Raw genomic sequence first — 15,956 nt, forward strand, 5'->3', positions numbered from 1 at the left:
AGCCCTAGAGTTTTGCATCGGTATGTTCGCGGACGATATGCTCTTATATGTCATGAATACAGATATCCATCTCCCTCTCTTCATGTCATTAATCAACATTTATGGGTCTTTTTCTGGCCTAAAAATAAATTATGATAAAACTGAAGCCTTATTGTTGCATGACTCCCACGCCGATCCCTGGTTCACATGTATGGGGGTGGGTATAGCACTATACCAAACATTCAAAACCCCATATGGAAACATGTACAACATGAAACGGGAGGTTCCCCATTTGGTTTACTAGCTGCTTTGCCCAGGATTGTGGATTGAGAAGTGCCTGGAGAACGGCAGCAGCTAAGTGTTGTTTTTTTCACTGGCCTCTTGGCTTGATTCTGGACCTTAGTGCTTTTGTGCCCCTCGTCCACACTTTCACGTTTGGGGTTGTTTACCCCGGGTGCTGATGTACATTTTCTCTACAGGCTATTACAGTGCTTTTTTGCTCTACAGTTTTTGTGTACATGCAGGAGTGTTTTGTAGAAATGGAGTTTTTTGCCAAATGAAGCAGAACTGAGGTTTTTTCTCCACTTCTTTTTTCGTGTTTCTGTTCTTGTTTAGATTTTCCTGCTGGTTTAACACTTGTGCTGTATGTGTGTGTGTGTGAAAGACCTTCTAGAGTTGTAGAGGTGTACTTGTTTCCATATGGGGTTTTGAATGTTTGGTATATAATCTGACCCTTTATCCCTAGATTAAGAGTGTGGTGGGTACATCACCAAGGAAATTGAAGTACTTGGGCATTACCTTATTTCGTGATCCACAGAAGCATTATGAGGCTAACATCACTGCAACTATTGGGAAGATCAAAGCTATGTGCCATAAGTTGTACTCTCTGCCTTTGTCATTGATGGGGATGGTCGCTCTAGTGAAGATGGTTTTGTTTACAAAACTTCTATATCCCATCCAGACTCTGCCTGTTTGGATTACTAGAACGGATGAGCGTCACCTTAATCAGGTTCTTCGGATGTTTATTTGGCATTCGAAATCCGCCTGCATTAGCTTTCAAAAATGGATTCATCTAAGGCCCATGAGGGGATGGGCATGCTGGATATACATATTTACAATGCTGCATCCCTATTCCACTGGATCCATGAACAAATAGTACCCTACTGTCATTATTCCTCTTTGGGTTTTGTGGCTGCCTGCTGTGCGCCTCTGTCTTTCATGTCTTATATACACGACTTGCATGGGTCCTACATAAGGTTGGCGCATCCCACCTTGGGCTTTCTCACTTCATTTCATTGGGCATGGCGTTGGTGGAGGGGCCAATAACAGAGGTTGTACCACACATCTCCATTCCTCTCCATATTGTGTAATCCCTGTTTTATGCCTGGGTTTTGTGGAATCCAGGGCTTCACGGGATAGGATGAGAGAGGTCATTTTGGGGGACTATTTACACTTGGAAGGGGGTCACTTTCCCTCCTTTTCACAAATTCAGGATCACTGGGGACTCCCACAGCATGGGTTGTATATTTACCTGCAGACTAGACACTATTATGACTCTTTGGTCAACTCTTCTTCCCTGTGGGATTATGGACCGTTAGACAGCAAGGCTTTTCTCACTCTACCTACACTAAACAAAATTTCCACCTGGTACAAGCAGGGCAGAGATATTCAGGGATTGAGATACTTTAACCCTATAGCAAGGGATTGGTCAGCAGAATTGGGAATGGAAGTTAAGCCTTCCGATCAGTAGATCTTTTTTCAAAATGTTTGTCAGTTTGTGAAAGTGGTTTCTTTGCAGGAAACAGTTCAAAATTCTACACAGAGCATACATCTCCCTCTTCAAAGGCTGTACTATGGGACTGTGGTCGGACAATAACTGCATCAAATGTCAACAACTACCTGTATCTTTCCTACACTCCTTTTTTGATTGTTCCAAACTTTTCTTCTGGGACACTGTGCAATGACGCCTCATCTCTACACTTCAAACATTACCTTGGCTGGAATCCCAAGGCGCTTTTGTTGGGGGATGTACAGGATCTTACTCAGCAAGGTCTGCCTGCCTTTTGAATACCAAAAGTTTATCCTTCATGCAACCCTGTTGGAAAAAATATATTCTGCAATATTGAGCCTCTCCAGAGTCTCTCACATACCAGTTGTGGACTGCTCAAATGAGGGCCCTTGTCCCATTTGATATTCACACCTATTCTACAAGAACTAAGGAGGTGTGGAAGGCTTATTGCACCCTTTGGGAGCGTTTTATGTTATCCTTTGATGTACCATAGTTGATGTATTTCTGGGTGGCCTTTACTGGTGGAAGCTTTGGTATCCTGGGTGCTTTGTTCTGATAAGTCTCCTTGGCTGAATGTGTGGGGGTGTGGATGGTTGTATGGAGTAGTGTGTGTGAGATTCTGGGGCTGGGGGTATGTGTGATTGCTGTATGTGTGGGAAGTGTCTGTTGCCAATTATACAGACAACCCCCGGCAAAAGAAAAGATGTGATAGTAGTAAAGATTGCAACGTAAACAATATCAGTAACTCATTTCTTAGCATTGCAATGGAAAGTGAAACGAAACAAAAATCTATACGAAAAAGGAGATTACCACTGAAAAATATCTGGAAAGTGATGACCACAAATGCTCGCAGTTTAAGCAACAAAGTTCATGATCTGCAAGCCCTGATGTTAGACGCAGATCTGGATATTGTTGCTATCACAGAGACGTGGTTCAGTGAATCCCATGGATGGGATGTAAACATACCAGGATAATCTTTTTAGGAAGGACAGAGATGGTCAAAAAGGTGGAGGAGCAGCTCTCTATGTAAAGATCGATATCCAAGCAACCAAAATGCAAGGGATCTGGCGAGAGGAAGAAGCGATATGGATCGCTCTGAAAAGAGAAGATGGAACTTCTATCTACGTGGGTATAGTCTACAGACCTCTGACTCAATTGCAACAAATTGATAAGGATATGATTGTGGATATCCAAAAGTTTGGAAGGAAAGAGGAGGTGCTGCTGTTGGGAGATTTCAACCTGCCGGATGCGGACTGGAATGTTCCGTCTGCGGAATCTGAAAGAAGTAGGGAGATTGTGGATGCCTTTCAAGAGGCTCTGCTCAGACAAATGGTGACGGAACCCACGAGGGAAAAAGCGATATTGGATCTGGTCCTCACAAATGGAGAGAGTATCTCTAATGTTCGAGTGGGTGCTCACCTGGGAAGTAGTGATTATCAAACTGTTTGGTTTGATATAACAGCTAAAGTGGAGAGCGGCCGCATGATACTTAAAGTCCTAGATTTCAAACGTACGGACTTTAATGAAATGGGAGAATACCTGAAGAAAGAGCTGTTAGGATGGGAGAACATAAGAGAAGTGGAAAGACAGTGGTCTAAGCTGAAAGGAGTGATAAAATGGCTACGAACCTTTATGTGAAGAAAATAAATAAAAATAAGAGAAAAAGGAAACCAATATGGTACTCCAAACTAGTGGCGGAGAAAATAAAGGCGAAAGAGTTGACGTTCATGAAATATAAAAAAAATCAAGAAGAGGAGTGCAGAAAGGACTACAGGGTGAAACTAAAAGAAGCCAAGAGAGAAATACGTCTGGCGAAAGTGCAGGCAGAAGAACAAATGGCTAAAAATGTAAAAAAGGAGACAAAAATGTTTTCAGATATATTAGTGAAAGGAGGAAGATGAAAAATGGAATTGCTAAACTAAAAGATGCAGGGAAACGATATGTGAATGAGGAAAAAGCAAATGTGCTAAACAAATACTTCTGTTCTGTGTTCACAGAAGAAAATCCTGGAGAAAGACTAAGATTGTCTTGCAAAGTTACATAAGAAAATGGAGTAGATTCTCCGCCATTCATAGAGGAGAGTGTTTATGAGCAACTTGAAAAACTGAAGATGGACAAAGCAATGGGATCAGATGAGATCCATCCCAGGATACTGAGGGAGCTCAGAGAGGTGCTGGCTGGTCCTATTAAAGACTTGTTCAACAAAGTGGTGTTCCACAGGGGTCAGTGCTCAGACCGCTGCTATTCAATGTATTTATAAATGATCTAGAAACAGGGATGAAGTGTGAAATAATAAAATTTGCAGACGACACCAAACTATTTAGTGGGGCTAGGACTAAAGAGGAATACAAAGATCTACAAAGGGACCTGAACAAACTAGGAGAGTGGGCGACAAGATGGCAGATGAAGTTTAATGTAGAGAAATGTAAAGTCTTGTATATAGGAAACAGAAACCCGAAGTACAGCTATACGATGGGAGGGCTGTTATTGGGAGAGAGTACCCAAGAAAGGGACTTGGGGGTAATGGTGGACGAGACAATGCGCAGTGGCTGCTAAGAAGGCGAATAGAATGCTAGGTATAATCAAGAAAGGTATTACAACCAGAACAAAAAAAGTTATCCTGCCATTGTATCAGGCAATGGTGCATCCACATCTGGAGTACTGCGTCCAATATTGGTCGCCGTACCTTAAGAAGGATATGGTGATGCGCAAGAGGGTTCAGAAGAGAGTGACACCTTTGATAAAAGCTATGGAAAACCTTTCATACACTGAAAGATTGGAGAAACTGGGGCTCTTTTCCCTAGAGAATAGGAGACTTAGAGGGGATATAATAGAGATCTATAAGATTATGAAGGGCATAGAGAAAGTGGACAGGGACAGATTCTTCAAACTCTCAAAAACTACAAGAATGAGAGGGCATTTGGAGAAGTTGAAAGGGGACAGATTCAAAACCAATGCTAGAAAGTTCTTCTTCACCCAATGGGTGGTGGACACCTGGAATGAGCTTCTAGAGGGTGGGATAGGACAGAGTACAGTATTGGGGTTCAAGAAGGGATTGTACAATTTTCTAAAGGAAAAGGGGATAGAGGGGTATAGATAAAGGATTGCTACACAGGTCCTGAACCTGTTGGGCCGACGCATGAGCAAACTGCTGGGCACGATGGACATCTGCTCTGATCCAGCAGAGGCACTACTTATGTTCTTATGTTCTTACTAGCTTTATAGCCCGTTACATTAACGGGTGCTAGAATATATGTGTGTGTGTCTATCTTCATTTTTTTCTCTCTCTGTCTCCTTAGCCGCTTTCTGTATTTCTGTCTTTCTTTGTTTTGGCTGTCCCCCACCACCCCTTGCGTGCTCCCCCTGTCCATTCTCCCTTCCTTTTACCTCCCCTTTGTCCACCACCACCCCTTCACTGCTTCCCTTAGCCAGCAGCAGCCCTTCTCCCTTTGTTTTACCTCCCCCCTGTCCATCAGCACCTCTTCCTGCTCCCCCTGTCCAGCAGTAGGCCTCCCTTCCTTTCCCCCCCCTGTCCATCAGCACCTCTTCCTGCTCCCCCTGTGCAGGAGTAGGCCTCCCTTCCTTTTTCCCCCCCCTGTCCATCAGCACCTCTTCCTGCTCCCCCCGTCCAGCAGTAGGCCTCCCTTCCTTTCCCCCCCCTCTGTCCATCAGCACCTCTTTCTGCTCTCCCTGTCCAGCAGTAGGCCTCCCTTCCTTTCCCCACCCACCACCAGAGCAGAATCTCCCCTCTGTCTATCCCCCCAACAGTCCAGCATCTCCCTTCTCTCTATCTCCCATCAATCCATCATCTCACCTCTGTCTACTCCTGTCAGCCACTGCCGTTTGCCATGTGGTCGATCCGCTGCTGACAGGTGGGGTCCAGTTCCGGCGCGTCACACGCACACAGCAGCGGGAGCAGCACCACCAACAGCAGCGCCGCCATCGGGAGCCCTTCTCAAGGGGGCGGGAAAGGCTGCTGAGGAGCTTCGGGGGCTGCTGAGATGGCAGAGATGGAGCGGCCGAGCTGAACTGGCATCCCCCTCCCTCCCCGGTGCCAGCGCCGCTCTCCCTCTCAGCGGGCTGGGCCGGAAAAAGAGGAGACTGTTGTGTGGTGACGTATAAGCGCGCATGCACACTCTTGTGGCCACATCGTGATGGATCAGTGAACACGGCTTTAGAGTGCGCATGCGCGCTTACCATTTTATTATTATAGATGTAAATCTCTGGAGATGGGTGTGGTTCCCGGAGTTTGGAGAAGAGTGGATGTGGTCCCTATTCACAAAAGTGGTCACAGGGATGAAGTGGGAAACTACAGGCCTGTGAGCCTCACTTCGGTTATTGGAGAAATAATGGAAGTGTTGCTGAAAAAAAGGATAGTTTCAAGTTTAATAAAATTTTGATTTGATCACAAAATCTTATTTCAATGCAATTTACAAACACAATTAAAAATTGGGGTAACATAATAAGAATAACACATTACTCAGACAATTGATTTACACAACTATATACCAGCCAAATACAAGGAAAAAAATAAAATGGATTAAATACAATTTATAAAGTAAATCAAACAGGGTAGGATATTGAAACAGAGGATGGGTAAAAGATTACCTGCTTGATTCTACTTATAGCTCTTTCTATTACTTAAAAAAAAAAAGGCTTGGGGATATAAAAAATGCATGTAACTTAGTTAAAAGCTTCCTTAAAAAGCCAACTTTTTAGTAAGTTTTTAAATTTACCAAGTAATTTTTCATCCCTTATATTAGCTGGGAGGGAATTCCAGATTTGAGGGGCTGTGACAGAAAAGATTGTGTCTCTCCTAGAGTAGATGACTCTTAGTGAAGGGATTAGGAGTAGTGATTTCTCTTCTGATCTTAAAGATCTTAGTTCACGGCAGACAAGATGGCGGAAGGACTGTTAGGCTGAGAGCTTTGTCGCAGAGAGCTCTACCATTACCGTTTCTTCTCCCTTTTTTTCTTCAAGAAACCTACCTTGTAGCATGCCGAAGCGCAGTTGGAGCCTCATGGCGTTTGGGCCCAGCCGGCTTTGGCTCAATGGATGAACTTCTCCGACGAATGCAGGGAGCTGCGGGGGCGTCGGCACGCCCGCAGGAGACGCACCGTGGCGAGATGGAAGCATCCTCCATGGGTCCAGACACCAACTTGAGCCCCGACGCCAGAGTTCCTCCTCCTCCTCCTCAGACCACCAGCTCCCCGCGGGTGGAGGAACCATCGGAAGGTGGTGAGGAACTCTCCCCGGAGGTCGTTGGGAGCAAAGAGGGGGGCATGGTTGTGGATTCCCTGTTGTTTCAGGGGATTCCAGTGGAAACTGAGGTTTCATCATCTCCGCGGATTGTCCGTGAGCAGAGGAACTACACCCAGGAGGGTATACTGGTTGGTTAGAGTTTTTCTTCACAAGAACCTTTCTCTATATTAAAGAAGCCCCAAGAGGTAACACTTGATGCAATTTGGGACCTTGTAGCGGATCTATCTAAATCAGTTAAGCCCCAACTGTTGCAGTTGGAGCATAAGATTTTTTCCCAAGAAAATGAAATTAAGAATATCAAAGTTGACTTGCAAGATTTAAAAACTTCAACAATGAATTCTTCCCAGGAAATTAAACTTGCTAAACAAATAACTGAAACACTGGTGAAAGATAATACTAATTTAAGGAGAAAATTGGAGTCTCTAGAAAACTTTTCTCGCAATAATAATCTTAGATTAATTAATTTTCCTAGGGTTGCGGAGGTAACTCCTAGAGACATGTTAAAATGTTACCTAAAGGAAGTCCTGGAAATTACCGAGGAATTAATGCCGCCATTCACTCGAGTGTACTATCTACCTATTAAAATGGAAGAAAAATTAATGGAAGAAGGCCAACAATCGCTTAATATTTCCAAGGTTTTGGAACTTTCAGATCAGGAGGTAGCAATGCCCGCAACACTTTTGCTTACAGTTGCCTTATCACCTGATAAAAATTGGTTATTGAAACTTTTCTTTAAAAATAAACAGAAAGCTTTTCTTGGGTATAAGATACAAATGTTTCCAGATCTGTCACGAGATACACAGAAAGGTCGACGTGAATTTCTGTTGTTAAAGCCAGGAGTTATTGCTCTTGGGGCAACCTTTTTTCTTCATCACCCATGTAAATATGTGATAATTTATCAAACGCAAAAATATGTATTCTTTGATCCTAGCCAACTTAGAACCTTCTTGTCAATGGCTTCTCTGAAAATAGGAGAGGGAATTTGAGTACTCATTGATTGTTGATTACCTTCTCAGCCTACACAACCTTTAGTCTTCATTTTATTTTTGTAATATTATATTATATTTACTCGCTGATTCTACATCTTGCTTTCCTTATTTAGAGGACTTGAGTTAAAGTTAAGCTTTATATACATTTCTTATTAAGATAGCAGATAATCTGTTTAGTATCGTATTGTCTTACATTTATTTTTGGCTTGACTTTACCTTTCTGTACAAGTGGATACTTGATATGTCATTGAAAAATGAAATAAAATTAAAAAAAAAAAAAAGATCTTATAGGAGTATAGGGAATTAAAAGTTTTTCTAAGAACAAACTTTGTTTGTTAAAATTTTATGTGAAAGTAGAGCTATTTTGTATGTGATTCGTTGGTTAACAGGTAGCCAGTGTTTTTCCTTTAAAAGGGGAGTCACATGATCAAATTTTTTCTGTTTAGTGATTATTTTTATTGTATGAGTTGTATTCTGCGTATTTTTTTAAGAGTAGTTCCCTTATATAAAGCGTTACAATAGTCAATTTTTGCTTTGACTAAGGAGTGCATTAAGATATTTAAGGATGCTTCATCCAGAAATGTAGCTAATGATCTAATCAGCCTATACCTGTAGAAACAGTTCTTCATCAGTGAATTTATTTGGTCATGATAGCTCAGTTTTTGGTCTATAAAGATCCTGAGCATCTTTACCTTAGTGATTTCTTTGATCGTACTGTTATTTATATTTATGCTAGCTCCTAATTTTTGGCCCTCCCTGCATGTAAAGAGCATGACCTCTGTTTTAGATGTATTAATGGCCAACTTGTTATCATGTAGCCATTTAGATATTATTGCTAATTTCATGTTAACTTCCGAAATTTGCTCAACTGATCTTAAATCCAAGGGATACAAAAGCTGAACATCGTCAGCGTAAGCAAACGGTATAAACCCAATTGATTGACTAATGGTTAACAGGGGAGCCAAGAATATATTGAACAGTAGGGGAGATAAAATTGATCCTTGTGGGATCCTGAAACTAGTTGCAATGGTATTTGAGGAAGAGTTATTAAATATCACTTTTGAAGAACGTTCTGAAAAATATGATTGAAACCATCGGACAACGTCGGTTATTCCCAATGATTCGAGTCTATTTAAGAGAAGATGGTGGTCTTTAGTATCAAAGGCTGAGGATAGGTCTAAGGAAATGAGAAGAACAGATTCATGATGATCCCAATGATAAAGGATTGATGATGTCAAACCAATTAGAGAATGTTCAGTTGAATGATGTTGGCAAAAGCCTGTTTGTTGAGGATGAATTGCCCCAGTTTTCTCAAAAAATTCTGATACCTGATTAAAGACTATTTTTTCCATCATTTTTGCAACAAAAGGAATTTTTGCAATGAGTTTGAAGTTTGTGGGGTCATTCAGATTTCCTTTTGGGTCTTTAGGAATAGGGTGAATAGTTGAGTGTTTCCATTTTTTAGGAATGATTCCTGTCTCTAATGATGTAGAGGTCATTTTTTGGATGTATTTTCCAAAAATATTGAAGAATTTTTTCAAGATGTATGGTGGAAGTAACTCAGGAACAATACCTTTTGTATTCAATGAAAGAAATAATCTTTGCAAATCAGAGAGTGTAAATGTTGCAAAATGAGAACATTTTGAAATTGGGATGTTGGCAACTATGATGGAATGATCCGACTTCGTTATTGAAGTGTCTAGAAAATTATTTCTGATCCCTGTAATTTTCTCTATGAAAGAATTGGGCAGATCTTGAGCTGACAAAACACTAGTTGTACTTTGGGCTAAATGGGGTTTAAATATTGTTAAAGATTTTAAGATGGAGAATAGTGTGGAAGAATTATTTGCTGTTCGGATACGGGAGATATTATATTTTTTCTTTGTCTCATTTATTTTATTTTTGTAATATTGTGCTTGGTTTAGATATCTTGATTGGTTGGTAATTGTTTTCTCCCGCCGCCATTTTCTTTCTAGGGATCGTAACTGTTTTTTTGATAAGAGATAATTCAGCTGTGTACCATGGATTTCTTTGTTTTCTGGCGGTGATAGTTTTAGTTACTGTTGGAACTAGCTTGTCTAGAACTATTCTACAAAGTTATCCCAACTTACTATTTGGTCCTCAAAAGATAAATTAGCAAAGTCTTCAAAAGATAAATCAATTATAGACTTTATTTTGGACTCTTCTAAATTACTAAAATCTCTATAGGTGTGATTTTTCCTGATATTTACTAGTCTAAGTTATCTGTTCAAATTGTATGGAAATTAGACTGTGATCTATTCCAGGGGACTGGAGTGATTATTGGTGATGAAAATTCCACACAGAGATTTTTAGATATGAACACCATATCTATAGTATGTCCAACTAAATGAGTTGATTGGGAGATTCTGGGAATTAGATCTAAATTAAATGAAAAATTGATCAAATCTGATGTGAACGAGTTCTCTGGAATATCAAAATGAATGTTAAAATCTCCTAAAACTAGTAGATTTTGAGATATTGTACTAAACTCCATGAGTAGTGACTGTAGTTGTGTCACCAAATCCCAGGTTATGGGGTGTATTTCCTTGAATCTAATGGGTTACAGGATCTGAGGCAACATGGCCTTATATAAGGTAAATCGTGCCAAACGAACCTGATTGAATTTTTTGATTGTGTGACTGGAGAGCTGGATCGAGGACATATTCTAGATGTAATTTACTTAGATTTCAGCAAAGCCTTTGATACAGTTCCTCATAGGAGGCTCTTGAACAAATCTGAAGGGCTGAAGTTAGGACCCAAAGTGGTGAACTGGGTTAGAAACTGGCTGTCAGACAGATGCCAGAGGGTGATGATTAATGGAAGTCACTCGGAGGAAGGAAAGGTGAGTAGTGGAGTCCCTCAGGGTTCGGTGCTGGGGTTGATCAAGTTCAATATGTTTGCGAGTGACATTGCTGAAGGGTTAGAAGGAAAAGTGTGTCTTTTTGCAGATGATACCAAGATTTGAAGCAGAGTAGACTCTGTATAGGGAGTGGAAAAATATGAAAAAGGATCTGCAAAAGTTAGAGGAATGGTCTGATGCCTGGCAACTAAATTTCAATGCAAAGAAATGCAGAGTAATGCATTTGGGGATTAATAATTGGAAGGAATTGTATATGCTGGGAGGTAAGAAGCTGATATGCATGGATGGCGAGAGGGACCTTGGGGTGATAGTGTCTGAAGATCTAAAGGTGAAAAATAGTGTGACAAGGCAGTGGCTGCTGCCAGAAGGATGCTGGGCTGTATAAAGAGAGGCTTAGCCAGTAGAAGGAAGAAGGTATTGATGTCCCTGTACAGGTCATTGGTGAGGCCCCACTTGGAGTATTGTGTTCAGTTTTGGAGACTGTATCTGGCGAAGGATGTAAGAAGACTTGAAGTGGTCCTGAGGAGGGTGCCGAAAATAATAGGAGGCTTGCGCCAGAAGATGTATGAGGAGAGACTGGAAGCACTGAATATGTATACTCTATAGCAATGGAGGGACAGGGGTGATATGATTCAGACATTCAAATACTTGAAGGGTATTAATGTAGAACAAAATCTTTTCCAGAGAAAGGAAAATGGTAAAACCAGAGGACATAATTTGAGGTTCAGGAGTGGTAGATTCAAGAGCAATGTTAGGAAATTCTACTTTACGGAGAGGGTGGTGGATGCCTGGAATGTGCTCCCAAAAGAGGTGGTGGAGAGGAAAACGGTGACTGAGTTCAAAGAAGTGTAGGATGAACACAGAGGATCTAGAATCAGAAAATAATATTAAATATTGAACTAAGGCCAGTACTGGGCAGACTTGCACGGTATGTGTCTGTATATGGCTGTTTGGGGGAGGATGGGCTGGAGAGGGCTTCAATAGCTGGGAGGGTGTAGTTGGGCTGGAGTAGGTTTTGATGGAGATTTCGGCAGTTGAACCCAAGCACAGTACTGGGTAGAGCTTTGGATTCTTGCCCAGAAATAGCTAAGAAAAAATTTAAAAAATTTAAATTGAATCAGGTTGGGCAGACTGGATGGACCATTCGGGTCTTTATCTGCCATCATCTACTATGTTACTATGTCAAGGGAGGGGGGATCGTGGATTCTGTATCTTTTGTTCAATTATGGGCATATGTACTCCAGACCTCTGTTTGTTTTTTCATGCTGTTGGTTGATGGAACCGTGCAGTTCATAACTCTGCCTGCATTTGTGTACTGGCAGGTTCACTTTGCTTGCTTTGTTTACTGTTTATTACTCCGTTTCTATGACCAATACACATTTGTTGTTTTTCTGGTTGCAGTTTGCCTTAATATAGATGATTATACAAAAAATTAACAACCACAATAATTTATGATGTGCCTAAGAAATGTGTATGTACTCTCATCTGCCTGTCTATCATGATCTTGAATATTTATCTGAGCTGAGTGGAAATCATCCAACTGCTTTCCTGCCAGTGGAGAGTGATGTTTTAATATTGGGGTTTCAATATATAGGGACCGGCAAGTTCTCTAGAATCCCAGAGTTTGTCTGTCCCTCACTTTTGAAAATATGATAATAAAACAGCACCCCCCTAGTAACAGGACTGTAGGTGAGGGACTCTTGCTGAGCTTAGAGGGAACAGTGATGATAGGGAGTTCTTAAAGTCAAAGTTCATGCACTGTATTTCCAATGCTTTGCATAAATTGGCATCAGCTCAGTTATGGGCAAAATTTGTTCTTGCTGTTTAGGCAAATAGTACATAACATATGTAGTTCTTAATGATATGTTGATTCTTCTACTAGCAGGTTGATGATCTTTGTGCTAGGCAAGTGGTTCTTGTTCTGTTAGGTTTTATTTTGTTTGTTTTACATAATATGTAGAGGCAAAACCCCATCCTTATCCCCAAATTCATTTCCCCAACCCCTCAGGATGTAGCAAGTTATTACTTGGGGTGTAGCATTTGAGGTAGGAGCAAGTCCCGGTAATTTCTGACCTTTTATTCTTCAGGTTCAAAATGGCACTTGTTAAATCCTTCAGCATATTTTACTTTTAATTGATAATTTAACCCTTAGAAGTAGTCCATTTTGAATCCAAAGCCTGACGAGGGAGAAACAATTGGGTTAACTCCTTCCCCAACTACTATATAGCATGGAATTTCCTGCTTGGCCCAGGGGATCTGTGTGAAGTTAAGGGGCTGGGAGAAGTATGATCATATTACACCTTACTTTTGTCAATTATACTGGCTACTGATTGAAGCGCAGATTAAGTTGAAGCTTTGTTGTTTCTGTTTTAAGGTATTGACAGGCTTAATTCCAGACTATCTCTTAGAATCATTTACATTCAATAACTCCAAACATTCCAGGAAATCACATGCACTATTTTCTTTTCCATCTGTCAAGGGCTGTAAATTTAAAAGATTTCATCAATGTCTGTTGTCTTTTCAAGCGACATTATGGGATAAAGATTTGACTTTCTTAATTATGTCGACTGATTCTTATCTACATTTTCAACATGTCTTAAAAAACATATTTTTTTTATTAAATACTTTGAAAATTAGGCATACCTGGCCTTTCTTCTCATCTTTTGTACTCATAATCTTTTGTGAACTGTATAGAACTTATCGGTATTTGCGGTATAGAAGTGGAGACTTAGAGGGGACATGATAGAAACCTTCAAGATCCTTAAGGGCATAGAGAAAGTGAATAAGGACAGATTCTTCAAACTGTGGGGAGCCACAAGCACTAGGGGTCACTCGGAGAAATTGAAAGGGGACAGGTTTAGAACAAATGCTAGGAAGTTCTTTTTTACCCAGAGGTTGGTGGGCACATGGAACGCGCTTCCGGAGGATGTGATAGGCCAGAACTCTGTACAGGGGTTCAAGGAAGGTTTGGATAGGTTCCTGGAGGATAAGGGGATAGAGGGGTACAGATAGAACTTGAGGTAGGTTATAGAAGTGGTCAAAAACCACGTCACAGGTCACGGACCTGATGGGCTGCCGCGGGAGCGGACCGCTGGGCGAGATGGACCTCGGTCTGACCCAGTGGAGGCAACTACTTATGTTCTTATGTTCTTATGAGTTTTATGTATTATGTATATATGGGTGAGGAGTCTGGGAATGTGACTTTGAAAGCAGTTGGTTCTGGGAAATAAGGTTCATCTCAAGGGACTGGTAATGTTTTTGGAGGAGGAGGTAACTTCAAAGGATGGAAGTGATTTCAGGGGGTAATAATTTATAATGTGGCTAAGAAATGTGTATGTACTCTTATCTGTCTGTCTATCATGATCTTGAATATTTATCTGGCCAAATATAGCATGTATTATCACACTGTTCCCTCTGAGCTAAGTGGATGGAAAGTCTTTACTTGGGGAAAACTCTTTCTAATGAGTAATGTCCCAAAAGCATTTGAACTACAAATTAGTGGCCCAATGTTCCAAGGCAGAAATAATAATACAGATTGTAAAGTTGATCATAATTACAAGTTGTATTATTGACTCCCGCAGTAAACTAATCTATGGTGACCAGAGATATTTTACTATAGCTTAGAAGCTAACTCCCACTATCTGTAGAAGACAAACATAATTCTGAATTAACTATATTTCCTGACAGGTCAGCTATTCTTCTCAGAATCCTTTTAACAGAGATGTAATTAAGTTTCCGTATCTTTATCACACTATGCCCAGTATTCTTAACATCACTACTGGGATTGTGAAGTTGCTGAAACATTTCAACTGGACTTGGGTTGGTATCATTGCACCTGATGATGACAGCAGCTTGGGATTTGTCCAACTGCTGAAAGAAAGGATTGAGCAGAATGGAGCCTGCATTGAATTTACTGAAATATTCAGTCATGCCCATGCTTTGCCGCAAGAAAAAATTGACAGAATTAATGAGACTATTCATAAATCATCAACTAATGTAATCATTGGCCATTTTCACACAGAAGGTACATGGATCTTTGTTGGACAGCTACATATTCTGGAGATATCTGACAAGGTCTGGATCATCATAACAGACTTTGCTATTCCCTTAACCTATCCAGAGGAACTTAGTTTCAAGAATAACACCTTGCTAGTCACAGGAATAAAGAAACATATTCCAAGCTTTTTAAAATTTATACGTGAGGTAAATCCTATTATGTTCCCTAATGATGATGTAATTAAAATGTGGTGGACTGCACTGTGTTACAAACAGTGCCCTCAAATCATTAAAAAAAACTGCAGTAGAGATGAATATATTTATGAATATTTTCACTGTTACAATACTCATTTTGCCAGTAGTTCTAACATCTACAATGCTATATATGTCCTGGCACATGCACTGAAAGACATGCTTTTCTTTGGCTCTGGAAATACCACCATGTGGCATGAAAGCCGACAGAGATTATCAGATTATTTGCCATGGAAGGTAACATTATTTCATAAAGGAATGCTATATTCAGAAACAGAGTGGGTGGCAATTAGTTACGGGTAAAGTGGAGGGTGGCATTTAAAATTTTGTGTATGATCCACTGCCTATCCATTGTTATCTAGATGGTTGCATGCATCTTAAAAAAATTATTATTCAGATTTTGAGTGGAATCAAATATTTGTCAACATCTTCACATATATTTAAATATATAAGGGCACTAAATTATCGATGAGATCTCTATGGAATTTCTGTGGTCACCACATCTCAAAAAAGAAATAGTGGAACTAGAAAAATTTCAAAGAAGAGCAACCCAAAATGATAAAGGGGATGATATCCATCTCATTTGAGGAAAGACTAATGAGGTTATGGCTCTTCAGCTTGGAAAAGTGAAGGCTGAAGTGGGATATGATGGAGGTCTGCAAAATCCTGAGTGGCTTAGAATGGGTAAACGTGAATTGATATTTTACTCTTTCAGAAAGTACAAAGATTAGGGGGCACTCAATGAAATTACATGGAAATACTTTAAAAACAAATAGAAGGAAATTTTTTTTTTTTTTTTCATTCTGCC

The 15,956-nt window shown here is 40.5% G+C and overlaps 1 protein-coding gene across 1 annotated transcript in view; it reads left to right on the top strand.

Moving 5' to 3' along the window:
• Nucleotides 1-6,894: 6,894 nt before the first annotated feature.
• Nucleotides 6,895-15,956, top strand: part of LOC117346188 (vomeronasal type-2 receptor 26-like) — a 35,409-nt gene continuing 26,347 nt past the window's right edge. Inside the window, exons 1-2 of the mRNA XM_033915591.1 lie at nt 6,895-7,158; nt 14,588-15,385. Coding sequence (XP_033771482.1) covers nt 6,895-7,158; nt 14,588-15,385 — 1,062 coding nt within the window. The remainder of the gene's footprint in view (nt 7,159-14,587; nt 15,386-15,956) is intronic.

Source organism: Geotrypetes seraphini, chromosome 12 (genome assembly GCF_902459505.1).
Source record: "Geotrypetes seraphini chromosome 12, aGeoSer1.1, whole genome shotgun sequence".
In the NCBI taxonomy this organism is placed as follows: domain Eukaryota; kingdom Metazoa; phylum Chordata; class Amphibia; order Gymnophiona; family Dermophiidae; genus Geotrypetes; species Geotrypetes seraphini.